This window comes from Electrophorus electricus, chromosome 8, assembly GCF_013358815.1.
Source record: "Electrophorus electricus isolate fEleEle1 chromosome 8, fEleEle1.pri, whole genome shotgun sequence".
Lineage (NCBI taxonomy): Eukaryota > Metazoa > Chordata > Actinopteri > Gymnotiformes > Gymnotidae > Electrophorus > Electrophorus electricus.
In genome coordinates this window covers 725,324-741,658 of record NC_049542.1, presented here as the reverse complement: position 1 = coordinate 741,658, position 16,335 = coordinate 725,324, and the positions used below count along the sequence as shown (strand labels likewise).

At 44.2% G+C, this 16,335-nt stretch overlaps 2 protein-coding genes across 2 annotated transcripts in view; both read left to right on the top strand.

Annotated features, from left to right (window-relative positions):
• LOC113590563 (4-galactosyl-N-acetylglucosaminide 3-alpha-L-fucosyltransferase 9) overlaps positions 1-2,562 on the top strand; it is a 3,136-nt gene extending 574 nt beyond the window's left edge. The window contains exons 2-3 of the mRNA XM_027030743.2: positions 510-645; positions 853-2,562. Coding sequence (XP_026886544.2) covers positions 861-1,946 — 1,086 coding nt within the window. The 5' untranslated portion in view covers positions 510-645; positions 853-860 and the 3' untranslated portion in view covers positions 1,947-2,562. The remainder of the gene's footprint in view (positions 1-509; positions 646-852) is intronic.
• A 3,471-nt stretch (positions 2,563-6,033) lies between these two features.
• ufl1 (UFM1-specific ligase 1) lies at positions 6,034-15,086 on the top strand. The gene is made up of 19 exons (XM_027030734.2): positions 6,034-6,302; positions 6,426-6,571; positions 7,408-7,436; positions 7,539-7,636; positions 8,266-8,380; positions 8,534-8,664; positions 8,867-8,925; positions 9,031-9,177; positions 9,659-9,834; positions 11,519-11,695; positions 12,129-12,252; positions 12,365-12,487; positions 12,771-12,888; positions 13,084-13,250; positions 13,380-13,510; positions 14,085-14,165; positions 14,243-14,328; positions 14,451-14,631; positions 14,842-15,086. Exons 1-19 carry the CDS (start codon positions 6,226-6,228, stop codon positions 15,022-15,024), a joined length of 2,349 nt encoding a protein of 782 aa, XP_026886535.2. The 5' UTR covers positions 6,034-6,225; the 3' UTR covers positions 15,025-15,086.
• Positions 15,087-16,335: the final 1,249 nt, after the last annotated feature.

Genomic DNA, 16,335 nt, shown 5'->3' with positions numbered 1-16,335 from the left:
ACAGTATGATGAGGAGTCGAGATGAGATTAAGACACTACATTTGAAACTGGCTGGTAGCGTTCCTGCAAGATTCAGATGCAGGTGTGACATTGGCACTTAGAACACTATTATATGTGCACATGATGTCCAGGTACCCTAGCAAGGTGGTGATGTGCGAATGCAGAAAGAAACACCCTTCTACTTTTAACACAAAGACATGAATAACTGGATCCAGGTAAGATGATACATCAATACTTGGATCCAGGCTATTATGCCCCTGTGTATAAATAAGAGTTTGTACAACACTTGAATCCAAATAGTTTATCTCTGCAAAAGATAAGAGCCCAGATAAACAACACAGATCTAAAGAAAGATCACAATGTGGTGTGATGGCAAACTATTTAAAATTGTTATTTTACTTAATATGGTGTCCAAGATGTATGCAAACAATACTTTAATTAAAACTGTTGAGTGATGAGGATCATTGATATTTACAAAATATACATTTTAAATTATCTGTTTTATTTAGTTCCTCCCTCAGGGATGTGAGCACAAAGTTATTCAGATGACCAATGACCTCTGGGCCAAATGGATCAAATGTGTTCTCCAAAGCAGTTTTGCTATGCTGTTTTCCACACTTGTCCCACTGCAACATTGAGTTTCAGGTAAGCATCTGGCACAGTCAACAAACGTTTAATTATTTTAAGACTATGCTGTTCTATATGTCACTGAAATTGAATTAACTGAATTTATTTGAATTTCATTTACTTTTCCTGTTGTTTCAATGACAATTTGTTAATTTGCCCAGTTGGCAAATTTCCTATAATTGTTTTATATGAATTTATCTTTTGTTTTGATCCCTACCATAACAGCTCACAAAATGCCGTTTGCGTCTTGTCCTGCAACCCTTCGCCATCTAGTGGTTGGTATTCTCCTGTTGGGCAGCTTTATCACCATCTTCTTCGTGTACATTAAACCCAGCAGTGTGTGGCTGTCAGTCCACAGTCAGTCTGCTCTGGAGCCCCTAAAGTTAAAAACTTCTACACCAACCAAGACTGACATGAAGCCCGAGCTGGTGCTGGTTCTAATCTGGCTCTGGCCGTTTGGTCAAGCTTATGACCTGGACAGCTGCAGCGCTCTCTTCAACATCCAGGGCTGTTCATTGACTGCCGACCATGATCTTTATAATAAATCAGTGGGAGTGGTAATTCACCACCGGGATATCAGCCGGGATTTATCTAACCTGCCTCCCTCCACACGCCCACCCTTCCAGAAATGGATCTGGATGAACCTGGAGTCTCCTTCACATTCCCCCAAAATCCCAGGTCTAGGGAAGCTGTTTAATCTGACTCTAAATTACCGTGGAGATGCTGATATTCAGGTGCCCTACGGTTCCATCATCCCCGCTCTGCAGGAGGAGGAGTTTGTTTTGCCCAGGAAGACCAAACTTGTCTGCTGGGTTGTCAGTAACTGGAACCCAGATCATGCCAGGGTGAAGTACTACAGTGAGCTCACCAAGCACATTGCAATACACACATATGGACAAGCGTTTGGAGAATACATCGTGGATAAAGACTTTTCCTCAACAATAGCCAGTTGTAAATTCTATCTTTCCTTTGAAAACTCCATTCACAGAGACTACATTACAGAGAAAATGTACAACCCTTTGTCGATGGGCTCAGTTCCCATTGCTCTTGGCCCTTCTAGGCAGAACTATGAGAGCTTTGTGCCAGGAGATGCTTTCATTCACGTGGACGACTTCCTGTCCCCTAGAGACCTGGCAGAACACCTATTGCTGCTGGATACACACGATGAGCTCTACCTGAACTACTTTGCTTGGCGGCGACATTTTAAAGTAAAGATGTCCTCCTTCTGGGCTGAACACACGTGTCGCGCCTGTGAATACTTAAGAAACCATAACGAATACAAAGCTTTTAATAACCTGGACTCTTGGTTTTGGGATTAAGTGTCATATCACACATGCACACATTTTATTTGAATGTTTAACCAGTGATCACTGCAAAGCACAATGGAAGAACCTGAAAAACAGACCCCCAAGCCTGAAGATAAAGCAGATAGACACTCTTGCCTTCTGTGATTGGTTAAACTGTAGTCTGCACTGGTCTTTTTATGTGAACAGTAACTATGCTACAGATTTTGTACCTATTTTTTAATAGGTGTTTTAGGAGTCAGGCAGTTAATTAATTAAACAGTTAAATCCTAGTTAATACTAAACAGTGGAATATTAATTAATACTAATCAGTTGATTGTTAACTAATACTAAAGTTACATTTAATTAATATTATTGATTTCAAAATTTAGGACTTGAATTGTATTTGAAGTTCATATTTGATTATCACTGAAAAAAGACCTACAAAATCAAGATGAGTAACATTTAACTGTAGCTATACTTTAAATGTGTCTTCTGCCTCACTGGAATTGATTAGATTTCTTGACAGTTTCTCCCATGTATCTGTGACAGGGGCAAAGATGGGTGTTTTTCCTTCATTCAGTTTTATAAGATGCTATAAATTCTGAAACGAGTAAATTAATGGCATGTGTACAATACTGTTATGAAAAGATTCAAAAGTAAAATGTAATATACATCATTTTAAAAAGGTTTTGCCTTCTCAGGATCACTTTTGTGTGTCTTCCATGAGTAACCCAGGTAAAAAGCTGCGTAAATAAATAAAGCCCACAATAATAATAAAAAAAAGCAAAACAATTCTCATGTAAACAAAAATAAATAAATAATAATAGCAACAAATAAAACTAACCATTCTCATGTAAAACCCATGAAACATATACTGTAAGAACATACAGACTTGGTGTTTCTTAAGGTGATGTGTGGTCTGCTAAACAGAAAATGTATTTCGTGTTCTATAGCAGACCAGCTCTACCATCTTTATTCTTCTCAAATGTCTGCTCCTTGGATAATAAACTGGACTGCATCAGACTCGAACAGACTACACAGCGAGAGTTCAGAGACTGCTGTGTTTTAGTTTTCACTGAAACATGGTTCAGCGACAGTATTCCAGACGCCGCCATTCAGATGGAGGGATTAGTTTCAATCCGTGTCGATAGAAGACAATGCACTCTCCTGCAAAACACGCGGCGGAGTATGCGTCTATATCAATGAGACCTGGTGTAAAAACTATGCGCTTGTCGTTAAGTACTGCTCACCGCTGGTGGAATTTGTTATTGTCAGATGCAGACCTTTTTATTTACCGCGGGAATTCACCTCCGTGTTTATAATCGCGCTCTACATTCCACCCAGCGCAAACACACGAGAGGCTCTCCAGGAGCTGTAAGGAGCGATTAGTGAACTGCAGAACGTTCATCCAGACGGACTGTTTATTGTCGCCGGAGATTTCCACCACGCAAATCTCAAGTCAGTACTGCCTAAATTCCATAAACATGTGAACTTTGCAACGAGAGGAGCAAACGCGCTGGATCTCGTTTACATAAACATCTCCGGTTCCTACCGGGCGGAGCCCCGCGCCCACCTCGGATACTCTGACCACATGTCTGTAATGTTGATCCCTGCATATAGACCGATCGTCAGATTGTCGAAACCGCTTCTGAAGCAGGTGAGAACGGGCCAGCAAGAGCCATCTCTGCTCTTCAGGACTGTTTTGAGCAGACGACATGGATCACACTCAATGAAGTTGCTACTGACGGTGACACTGTTAACCTTGAGGAGTATATAACATCAGGGACTGGCTACATCAGCAAGTGCATTGATGATGTTACTGTCTCCAAGACCATCATCACATGCCACAACAAGAAGCCATGGATGACTGCTAAGGTGCGCATGCTAGTGAGGACCTGTGACTTCAGAGCAGGTGACAAAGAGGCTCTGAGTAAAGCGAGAGCCAAACTGTCATGTGTGATCAGGGAAGCAAAGCATGCACACGCACAGAGGATCCATGGACACTTCAAAGACACGGGTGACACATGGCGCATGTGGGAGGGCATTCAGGCCATTACTAACTACAGGAAAACATCACCTTCCTGTTAGTGATGCCTCCCTCCCAGATGCACTGAATGACTTCTATGCACGATTTGAAGCACAGAACAACATTGCAGCGGAGAAGTCCTTCCCTCCGCTAAATGACCAGGTGCTGTGCCTGACTGTGGCTGATGTGAGGCGAACTCTGCGTGGAGTTAACCCATGGAAAGCTGCTGATCCAGACAACATTCCGGGTCGTGTGCCTAGAGAATGTGTTGACCAGCTGGCAGATGTACTGACAGATATCTTCAATATCTCTCTGAGCTGCACCATTGTCCCAACATGCTTCAAAACTACCACCATCCTCCCCATGCCTAAGAAGCCCACGGTGTCGTGTCTCAATGGCTACCGTCCCGTCACACTCACGTGAAGTGCTTCGAGGGACTTGTCATGAGAAACATCAAGACCCAGCTTCCCTTCTCTGGACCCCTGCAGTTCGCGTACTGCTCCAACTGCTCTATGGATGATGCCATCTCCACCACACTCCATCTGGCACTCACACATCTGAATAAAAAGGGCACCTATGTTAGAATGCTGTTCATAGAGCTCAGTTCAGCATTCAACACCATTCCTCAGCATCTGACTGGAAAGTTGAGCTTATTGGGCTTGAACAACTCCCTCTGCAACTGGATCCTAGATTTTTTCACTGGTAGACCTCAGAAAGTCCAGTTTGGGAGCAGCACTTCCAACACCACCACACTGAGTGCTGGTGCTCCCCAGGGCAGCATACTCAGCCCTCTGCTGTTCACACTGCTGACTCATGACTGTGAGCAATGCACAGCTCCAAGCACATCAAGTTCACTGATGACACAACCGTGGTGGGTCTCATCAACACGGAAGATGAGTCAGCAGCTCCTCAGTGGAGATCGTCAAGAATACCAAGTTCCTCGGTGTTCACTTAGCAGAGAACCTCACCTGGACCCTGAACACCAGTTCCGTTACCAAGAGAGCCCAGCAACGTCTTTACTTCCTTCGGAAGCTGAGGGAAACCCGTCTCCCATCACCCATCCTCAGTACCTTCTATAGAGGTACAATATAGAGCATCCTAAGCAGCTTCATCACTACCTGGTTTGGGAACTGCACCATCTTTGACTGCAAGAACCTTCAGAGAATAGCGAGAACAGCTGAGAAGATCATTGGGGTCTCTCTTCCCGGACATCTACACAACATGTTGCATCTGAAAAGCCACCAGCATTGTGGAAGACCCTACACACCCTTCACACAAACTGTTCACCCCTTTTGCCATTTGGAAAAAGGTACCGCAGCATCCAGTCCCACACCTCTAGACTGTGCAACAGTCTTCCCAGAAGCCATCAGACTCCTGAACTCTGGCTAAGTCCAGTTCCAATCAAATGGACACTTCTCCACTCACACACATACACCCATGCTTATACACCCACCCACCCACACACACACACACACACACACACACACACACGTTTTTGTATCGGACTAGTTGCTAAAGTCAAACTTCACACACATATATGCACTCCTTTTGCACTCCTGCACATCATTCCTACTTGCTGCTAGAGTACTGTACTAAATCAGCACTGTACTCTGAACTGTTCTGGCTGCTACCCGTGACTGCTATATTCAGTATAGCGTGTCAATGACTCCTATGCACAACCCACTACGTATTCCCAATACTGCGTACTGGTAACAATAAATGCACTGTCTGCTCATTGTGTATTGGTCCTGTCCTGTATTTATTTATTGCATGACATTTTGCACTGTACTGTATTGTTTGCGCTCGTGTAGTGTGTTGTCTGTTGTATATGTTTTGTGTTGCACCATGGTCCTGGAGGAACATTGTTTCGTTTTTGCTGTGTACTTGTATATAGCTGAAATGACAAAGATTTTTGAACCTTTGAGATATATATAGTATTGTAGTCAGATATAATAAAACATATGTTGTAAAAATGTATCATACTAAAGCACAGGCAGACAGTATGTTTGCAGCACATTTCCCAGCGATGGCACGTCAGTGGCCTGCTAAAAAGATTGAAACGCGACACTGAAAAGCCACTTTGGATCCTTCCGGCCTTCCGTAGCGCTCTCAGAAGACTGACGTGGGCTGCGCTGTGGGTCTGGTAGTGGTTATCCTGGCCTAGCTTAGCTTAGCTTAGCTTAGCGTTATCACATTGAGCTCTCCTGTTGTTAACTAGCGCGGTTGAGCTGAACATTTAAACTACTCGATTCATTCTTTAACATTTTCCCTTCGGATAATTCAGATATGGCGGCTGACTGGGACGAAATCCGGCGTCTGGCGGCTGATTTCCAGAGAGCTCAGATCGCGGACGTGGTGCAAAAGTAAGAGGGTTTTGTTGGCTAGTGTTTAAACTGGTCCGCTCCCAGTTAAACTGGTTTGGTTATGTTGTTTTCGTGGTCGGGAGTGTTTACGGATCGTTTTTCTTGACGTGTGACGTGATCCAGGCTGTCGGAGAGGAACTGCATTGAGATTGTCGCCAAGCTGGTGGAAGATAAGAAACTGGACGTGGTTCACACCCTCGACGGGAAAGAGTACATCACACCATCACAGATTAGCCGAGAGGTCCGGGAGGAGCTGTATGTACACGGAGGTGTGTACCGTAGTCCCTAGATAGGCCTGGTTGGTGGGTTGGAGTTAGTGTGTTACTTGTATGTACACGGAGGTGTGTACCGTAGTCCCTAGATAGGCCTGGTTAGTGTGTTAGTTGTATGCACACAGAGCGTAGTCCTTCTCAGTCAGCCGAGGGGTTGGTGGGTTAGGGTTAGTGGGTTAGTTGTATGTACTTGGAGATGTTTACCGTAGTACCTCTCTGTCAGCAGAGAGCATGGCTGTACTGCACGGGTTAGGGTTAGTGTGGCGGACTAGAGTTAGGGTTGGTAGGTTAGGGTTAGAGTTAGATTAGTTAAACGCAGACTGAAGACCAGTGTATTTGTGGAATATTTAAATGTCAACTGACCCTGCTCCCATATTGACTGACTAAACTAGTACTTATTGTAGGTTATTGTTTATTACACTGATGTTGACTAACACACTCTAGTACTTATTGTAGGGTATTGTTTATTACACTGATGTTGACTATCAGACTCTAGTACTAATTGTTTATTCCACTTATCATTGTTTAAGATAGACCTTATGAATTTGTATTTGTATTTCTACAGTATTCTAGTTCAGTGGTATCATGGACTCTAACTTACTATACTGTACTAGGATGTGTTCTATGAGGAAATGACAACATTTTTGTAATTTGGTCTGGATAAGAGGATCTGCTAAATGCCGTAAATGTTAGGGGGTTAGGGTTAGTGTGTCGGACTGCTGTTAGGGTTGGTGTGTCGGGCCACATCCTGGACTATGGAACATTGCTGTGCAGAGCAATGCTGGTGTAAAACAATGACTATCTGATTTTCATGTTGTGTTTTGTCTTTTAAGGGCGCATCAATATTGTGGACCTTCAGAAGGTTGGTTTGTTCATCTTATAGTTTGTTTATTCATACTATATATAATCAAGATTACAAAATGTTGACTAACCCTTTTTCCTAATGTGCTGTTTTCACCTACAGATCATAAATGTAGACTTGGTCCATGTGGAGAGCAGAGCCAGTGAGTTGGCCAAGTCTGACCCAGGCACCCAGTTAATTCTGGGTCAGCTGATCGATGAGTAAGTGGGTGGATCTGGGTTCCCTCCAGGGTTGAGGGTATTCTTCACTGAAATAGTTCATGTAGTTTTAGTCTAGAACATAAATAGGTCATCCAGAAATGCACAAAACCTGAATGTAGACTTGGACATGCAGGTTTCTCCTATAGAACATTACAAGGATTTTGGCAGTTTTCTCTAAGGAAGACGTAGGCGTTTGCTCAGTTCCCCCCCCCACACTCCTCCCCCTCCTCCTCCTGCTGTTCTCCCCCACACACTCCTCCTCTTCCTCTTCCTGCTGTTCTCCCCCACACACTCCTCCTCTTCCTCCTCCTGCTGTTCTCCCCCACACACTCCTCCTCCTCTTCCTCCTCCTGCTGTTCTCCCCCACACACTACTCCTCCTCCTGCTGTTCTCCCCCACACACTCCTCCTCCTCCTGCTGTTCTCCCCCACACACTCCTCCTCCTCCTGCTGTTCCCTCCACTGACTTCTGATTTAGAAACTTGATATTTGTTTAAAAGCCAAAAATGGACCAGTAGCCACATTCAAACTGAAACTAGAACTAGAAACTGATGACTGTTACCCTGTCGCTAAAGTGTGAATACTGAACAAGTTAATTCTTTCGTTAAATAAAAACTCACCCCATGTTAGGAACTACCTGGACCAGCTGGCAGAGGAGGTGAATGATAAACTGCAGGAATCGGGGCAGGTGAACATTGCCGAGCTGTGCAAGACCTATGATTTACCTGGAGACTTTCTAACGGAAGTGAGTCTCAGCTTCAGTACACTCATGCAGGAAGAGGCTTGCATTTTATATGAATATAAGCTAAATGTGTGTGTGTGTGTGTGTGTGTGTGTGTGTGTGTGTGTGTGTGTGTGTGTGCGTGCGTGCGTGCGTGCGTGCGCTCGCGTCTAACAGGAGCTGTGTGCACGGCTGGGTCGTGTGATCCAGGGACAGGTGGATCAGTATAACAGAGGAGTGATCTTTACTCAAGCCTTTGTTTCTAGACACAAGGCTCGTGTACGAGGCCTGTTCAGTGCCCTCACCAGGTGTGTCCTCCTTTCACACACTTGCACACACAGCACACTGCGTGCAGTCTTTTGGGTGTTAGAGTTTGCCCATGAGGTCATAGTGCAGTGTCTGACTATGCCAAACATACCCATGTTACACTTTTATGGCACTGTTAAAAGACCGCATGTTAATATGGTAGCGAGTATGCAGAGCTACGCGTTTACTGTGTGTCTGTTTCAGGCCTACTCCAGTCAGGAACCTGATTGGTCTCTATGGCTTTCAGGAGAATCTTTTATACTGTGAGTGTTTGTTTTACATAATTTGTGCATGAGTTGTGTATTTGATGACTGAAATAATTTATTTAAAGTTGTTTTTCTTGTGCGCGTGTGCAACGCACCCTTCAGCTGTCCTGCAGGAGCTGGTGACTAGTGGAAGGCTGAAGGGTTCTGTGGTTGGAGGCCGGCAGCACAAAGCCGTCTACATCCCTGACATCTATTCCAGGACACAGAGCTCTTGGGTCGACTCCTTCCTCAAACAGAATGGATACTTGGGTACCCTGACCACTGACCTCACCCATAGCTTGGCTAACAAGGCAAAGGAAACTGACATTCTCTGTTCCCTGGAACGTCCCCTCTTGAATAAATGCTTTGTTAATTCCGAGTACGTTTACAGCATTTGTCTGATGCTTTTATCCAAAGCTACTTATAATTATGACTGAACACAACTTGAGTAATTGAGGGTTAAGGGTCTTGCTCAGGGGCCCAACAGTGACAACCTGGCAGTGGTGGGACAACCTGGCAGCAACCTTGCTAGTCCAGTACCTTCACCACTGACGCACCACTGCCCCCAGTAGTACACATGACAGAGCTTGCAGTGGAATCAGAATAGCTTAATCAACCCAGTTTACCATTTCCTTTCTGTCCAAACCCCAAGTCACTCCTGCAGGGTTCAGCTTGCAGCTATAATATAAGGGTACAATCTTGAATTTCATGTTTGGGTTAAGTTACTTTCCATTTTGGCTTGTTCCTGCAGAGTTTGATGCACTGTCCCGGCTGGGAATTCCTGATCCGGCGAGCTACATTAAGAAGCGCTTTAAATCCCATAAGCTGCTTTTCCTTCGAGCTGCTTGTGTGGACTCAGCCATCGTAGACCAGCTAGAGGCGTCAGTGGAGGAGGCCGTGACCACCGCCACATTGGTGGATTTGCAGGTATGTCATTACGCTGAATAACTGTGGCACCAAACAGTTTTCCTTTTTTTTCTTTTTCTTTTTCCCTAGTTTTTGCCCAAAATTGGGCAGGGGGACTTTCTAGGAGTCTTGGGAGCATCACAGGCTGGTGTGTGTCAGAAGGCAAATTGTGTTTAAAGGAGTGGAAACGCATGTCGATTAACTAGCCTGCTAGCTCTGTGTGTGGAGTGAGTATCGCCAGGTGTGTAGAGAAGCCCAATAAATGAATGTAAAATCTACATGGTCGTTGGTCAATGCCAGAGTACTGCTTCCTAGAACGCCAGGGCAGTGCCGTTACCACTGCAGTAAAACTAACGTGAAATCGGTGAGCATGTGTTTTTGCTTATTGCAAATGCAAGTCAAATTTATTTATTTATATAGGTCATGAGGAAGGCCTTATCCTCCTCTGGTTGACGTGGACCTCACAATAGCAATAGTATTGTTGCCGGCCACAGCAGGGGGGCATCGGGGTGGTGGGAGGGGCCATATCGGGGTGGTGGGAGGAGCCACTGCAGCTGAGAGGGGTTGAGGCTCAGTAAGATCATGACATCAGAGATGGGTGAACCTCGGCAGAAAGAGAGACTAGATTGTTAGGCATGTCCTGGTATGAGGGATCTGTAATGACAGCAGGTCTGGCTACGGCAGCACAGCTAAAAGGAAAGAGCCAGAAGGAACCACAGGCATGAGGGCACGCTGGAACATCAGCACTCCACCACTCTGTCAACAAACCTGAGTGACAAAAGAGTATGTCAACTTGAATACTTGAATATGTATGTCAAGGAGTGGAAATGTTGAGGTGCAAAAGGAAGAGTGGAGTTTATCTAAATATACAACCTGCAGAAATGTACTAAGTATGAACTGAACTGAAAGATGTCATTTATTTTAATACTATGGAAAAGGCACAAGTACTTTTACCTTCTATAATGTCTTTTCACGCAGTGTTGCCGACATTGTCGAACAGAGACCAGAGTGTACTAAGGTTCACTGTCTTTGAAATGTATTGTGATTATTATGACTGCTATAATTACTGTTATGTGTTTAGTATGATTGCTATTATGTTAACTTTCTTTACTAACAGTGAAATTCTCAGGGTCAAATATTCTCTGATGTCATTGCTGTTTCACTGAAGTTACGAGTATGGCGAGATAGAAGTAGCCCTTACCCTAGGAACTTAAATGAGCTAGTTTGCAGGTGATATTTGTAGGTTGTGATAAGTCATTCACAAACTCACTAAATATTATAAGCCCCACTACAGGTTTTGTGCTTCTTAGTAAATTGGACACTCTGAGCTGTAATTGTGTAGTTAATATCCCCGTATAATTGGTTTATGACGCATTAACCTATTAATCTCTTATGGTCCTATTCAATGACGTGACATGTTTGGAGTCAGATGTTCCTTTGGGTGTTTACCTTGGAGTTTAAATTTAAAAAACCTTTAGTTTTTATTTTTGTCCAGCCTATCTTCTCCAGGTTTCTCCAGATTTAATTACTATCCACAGTAGATCATGTGTGCATATCTGCCGGCACACCGGTTTAATTATGTAAGCCATGCACTGTGATGCACTGCCAGTAATAGGACTCTGGCCCGACTATCTAACCAAGTCTTTTGTGTGAATAAAAACTATAAATAGCAAAATTATTTCAGATTTAAACACTCACCCTGCAGCCAATGGTGCCAAGCTGTCTGTCAGAGGAGGACGTGGCCCTGTTGCTGGGCCAGGCCGTGCGGGCGGTGCACGCTCAGTCCAGCACTGTGCTGCTCGGCACTGTGGTGGTCAGCGAGAAGTTCATCAGAAACTGTCTAGCACTGTTTGATGACATCATGCTGCAGAAAGCACAGAAGGTTGGTTATGGAGGGCTTCTCTGGGATTGTGGAGGGCTTCTGGAGCAGCACAAAGATTTTGATATGCATAGAGAGTAAACATTTTGAAAATATTAAAAGAAAAAACTTGAAATACTAAACCCTGGTGGATGATGAACGTTACTAATGTAGATACTATGTAAGGGAGCCTTAAAGTGTTGATGTCCTTAAAATAAACATTTTTAACATTTTAAACATAAACAGTTTTGCTGATATTCTCCTCTTGTTGTTGGGACTATTTGAAAATAGCTTCAGCTCAAAATATATTATTAATGTTTTATTAGTATTGTTAATGTAGGTTTTATTAGTATCCTTGAAGTGTAAATGTTGCTTGTCAGTGTTTGAAAGTTTGAATCACTGGACACCATTCTAAAATCCAGTATTGGGTTCTTGTGTGTGTGTTTTGTGTGTGTAGGAGGTGAAGAATAACCCTGTGTTCCTGATAACAGAGGAGGATGTGAAACAGGGCTCTGTGCTGCTCGAGGGCTCCGCTTCCTCAAAGAAAGACAAACGAGAGGAGCGCAGGAAGAAAGCATCAGGTCACCCTGACCCTGTTTGTGGGAGCAGAGGGGTTTGTGTGTGTGTTTGATGCAGGTGTTTGTGGTTGCAGAGGTGTGTGTGTGTGTTTGATGCAGGTGTTTGTGGTTGCAGAGGGCACAGGGAGTTTGAGGGGAGGAGGAGGCGGCAACGCGAGAGAAATCAGAATCCGCAAAACCAAAAAGAAGAACAGGAGAGAGGAAGAAAGTGATGATGAGACGCAGGCCACGTCAGAGAGTACGAGTGCGCACACACAAGGCCTAAGAAGAAGAAAGCTATGGGGAGAACACTCCAAAGTGTTCACAAATGCACACCTCACAATTGCACTATGTTCACATACACCTGTGAATATATATGTAATGTTTGAGTGTCTCTGTATAACGGGCCATAATAAGGGGTGTGTGTGTGTGTGTAATGGGTCATAATCAAGGTATGTGGGTGTAATGGGTCATAATGAGCAGTGTGTGTATGTATATAATGGTCATAAGTGTGTGTGTGTGTGTGTGTGTGTGTGTAACAGGTCATAAGCAGGGGGGTGTGCCGTTCATGTCTCTGGAGGAGATCGTGGAGGTTCTGGAAGGGAGAGTGATGGACTGCCCTGAAGACCTGCTAGAACCGCTGGCCCAGCAGATACTGAGGTGCAGCCTGTTGCTTACAGTTCCTTTATTGGTGTACTTTTCTTGAAGCTGTAGTAATCACTTTATCACTTTATAACAAACAATTATTTTCTTTCCAGGCAAATCCTTTTAAATAATATTTTTTGGGCTGGGAAGGAATATAATGTCTTTATGGAAGCAGAACTGCCTGAGCATAATGGTAATGTTCTCCTATAGGCCTCTGACAAAGGCGTATCAGGAAGTGGTCCGTACTGCTGTTATGTCCTCCACTTCGACTGGCTCAGGTGGGAACCGAAAACAAAACGTGAAGGACCTTCAGGAGGAGATTAACAACCTGTACAACAACATCCGGTTGTTTGAGAAAGGGGCCAAGCTCTTCACAGGTGCCATGATTTCAGAATTATTACAGTAAGACCTTTTGCTGGTTATTGAGGAAGGTGCTGTTGAGGTAGGGTGGTGTTAGAGTTGGGCATGACGTGGAGTTCATTGTTCTTGTGCTGTGAATCTTCCAGATGAGACTCAGCTGAACATAGTGAAACACGTCCTGAGAAGCGTCTGCACAGACGTCACCAACATGCTGGTGACCTTCATAGCTGCTGAGCGCATGATGACCTCTGATAACCCCACCACCATCACTGCTGAGGTCCGCTCAGCTGTTTCCATGGTTACCTCACTCTCTCAGAACTGGGCTATCCCTAACCCCATTTGTAGTGTGGATGTGATCACAGGACCTTAGCCATAATGCTAAAAAAAAAAATCGCCCCATTCCTCCAGAGGAAAGAACATGTAAACATGCGTGCGTGCGTGCGTGCGCGCGTGCACACACACACACACACACACACACACACACACACACACACCCAGACTCATGCACACAAAACCCTGAGGAGCTAATGTGTACAAAGACACACACACACGCACGCACACCCCTACCTATTCACTTAATTTCACACCAAATATTGATTTGTAAAGACTACTGAATACAAGCTTCTGTTACTTGGAACTGCATAGCAACGCATGGCACTGCATAGCAACACACTGCACTGAATAGAAAGAACAACCATAATAAACCTATTTAGTGTCGGTGTTGATGAGGTTTCTGGAATTAGATGTTACCATTTATTTGTTAATTTAGTTTTAGGGTGCAAAAAACATATGTCATTTTTAGTTTGTGTGGAGGAATAAATGTTTGTTGTTGTCTTTGTGTGTGTCTCCAGATGAGACTGAAGGTTCTTGCCTTGCTCCCTGATGACACTAAAGTTCCCCTGATGAAGCTGCACAACAGCCTGAATGGAAAAGTGGGTTTGATTTCACTTCAGCTGCAAGAGACCAAACTGAAAACTGTTAGCTGAAGTTGTTTGTGTTCATCTCTCAGAGCATCGAGGGCTTCCTGTGCAGTTTGGAAACATGTGCTGAAGAGTGTGGGTTTCTGCTGAAGAAAGCAGACAAGAAGAGAGAGAAGTAAAACCACATCTGCGCGTACACACCTCATCTGTGTTAAAATGGCCACATCTGCGCATGCACACCTCATCTGTGTGTGTGTTTCGGGATGTGTCTTGTGTGCGTGCATATGTGTGTTGCAGGCAGGCTCTGCTGCTGCACCGTCAGACATTACTGGAGCAGCTGAAGCAGGTGGAGGAACCTGCTCTCGTGCTGCACCTGGTCAGTGTGCTGCTGTTCCAGGGTTTCACCCACCACATGCTGCACGCACCGGGCCGCTGTGTACCCAGCATCCTCAGCACCTTGCAGCCTAAGCTGCCCCAGGTAACTCTGACCTCTGACCTCAACATACTGACCCTGCTCACGAGCTTCAACCCTCCCAGCATGTCAAACTGGGGCATGGCTCTGGTATTGGGTTTTCTCTAAGTACTACCCTGAGAATTAAATCTGACCGACCCTGACTGGGAACACAGTAGCCAAGAGGTAGAAACGGTTAAGTGTGTGTGTCTGTCTGTCTTCCTTCTTGTGTCTCAGGACCAGTATGAGTTGCTGGTTCAGTATCAGAGTCTGGTGGTTAAGCAGCTGGTTGCTCAGAGTCATGGAGGGACAGAATCTTCAGATGAGCTGGACACAATCCAGAGGGACATACACAGACTCACTCATGATGTCAAAGACCTTCTTCTCTCTCCCAGAAAACCATCCACCACAGATGAGTGAAAAGGGGTTACACCCCAAATGGCTTCTCACTTAAATAATGGAATAAACTAAATGAGACTAAACCTGTCCTAGCCATTATCTGTTCATCTCATTAAACACACTTCAGAGCCAATTCTTATTGTTTGTGTCTTGCTGCACTTTAGTTTGCTCTGTGATATGTAAATGAATTGGGACAGAGCGATATGGCAAAAAATATGATCACAATGTTTTGTCCCCCATATTGATCAGTTTCAATATCACAATATATTATTTGAAGAGTATAATGATGATGATGACTGAAGCCTGAGGAAACCAGAAGGTTCATTAGTTAAACTTCAGAATATAGTTTATTTACAAAACAAGAATAATATAATGTAAACATTTAGCTATGCAAACATGTTTTATCTGCCATAACAGAGCAGATTGCCATGTAAAATTACAAGCTGTGACTACTATTACAAACTCAGCAAACATCTGAAATGATTATAGAGGTACAACCAAGACAAAAGAAGTGGATTTAAGTACGACTAATAATATAAATAAAGTAATATTATGTACTGGTTGCCACTACTGGGCCCCTGAGCAACGCCCTTAACCCTCAATTACTCAAGTTGTACTCAGTCATAATTGTAATTTGTTTTTCATATGATGTAATCGTACTAAGAGAAGTGTAGTTTGTTTTTTTGTTACAGTACTGTGTACAGCCAGTGTCCCTGTGGCCCCTAGAACCGAGTTACAAGGGGTAGTGGTTAAATTTTTTTTTTAATGTTTGTTATGAAGAAAAGGGCTATAATGCATTGAAATTATATTATACTAAGATTATAATTATTGTAATTTTGATATCTTGAATAACAGATAAAATATTTTTGCTTTGTTGGTTTCTTTGGTTGTTTAGTGTAGCTATCTTGCTAATTATTCACAAGGCATACTGGAAAATCCCTCATGCCACTTTGGAGTGTGCCTCTGAAAATACTTCATGTGGAGGGCCCTGTAGCCTCAACACTTCACTCTCCCCCTCCATCCCAGCAGGAATCACTTCACCCTCCCCCTCCATCCCAACAGGAATCACTTCACCCTCCCCCTCCATCCCAACAGGAATCACTTCACCCTCCCCCTCCATCCCAACAGGAATCACTTCACCCTCCCCTGCCATCCCAACAGGAATCACTTCACCCTCCCCTGCCATCCCAGCAGGAATCACTTCACCCTCCCCCTCCATCCCAGCAGGAATCACTTCACCCTCCCCTGCCATCCCAGCAGGAATCACTTCACCCTCCCCTGCCATCCCAGCAGGAATCACTTCACCCCCCCCCTGCCATCCCAGCAGGAATC

Bases quoted from the DNA above. Each gene is read 5' to 3' on its own strand.
- ufl1 (XM_027030734.2), top strand. From the start codon at position 6,226: ATGGCGGCTGACTGGGACGAAATCCGGCGTCTGGCGGCTGATTTCCAG. The intron at 9,178-9,658 runs GTACCCTGACCA...TTGTTCCTGCAG, and splicing joins CAAACAGAATGGATACTTGG to AGTTTGATGCACTGTCCCGG. The intron at 14,166-14,242 runs GTGGGTTTGATT...TTCATCTCTCAG, and splicing joins ACAACAGCCTGAATGGAAAA to AGCATCGAGGGCTTCCTGTG.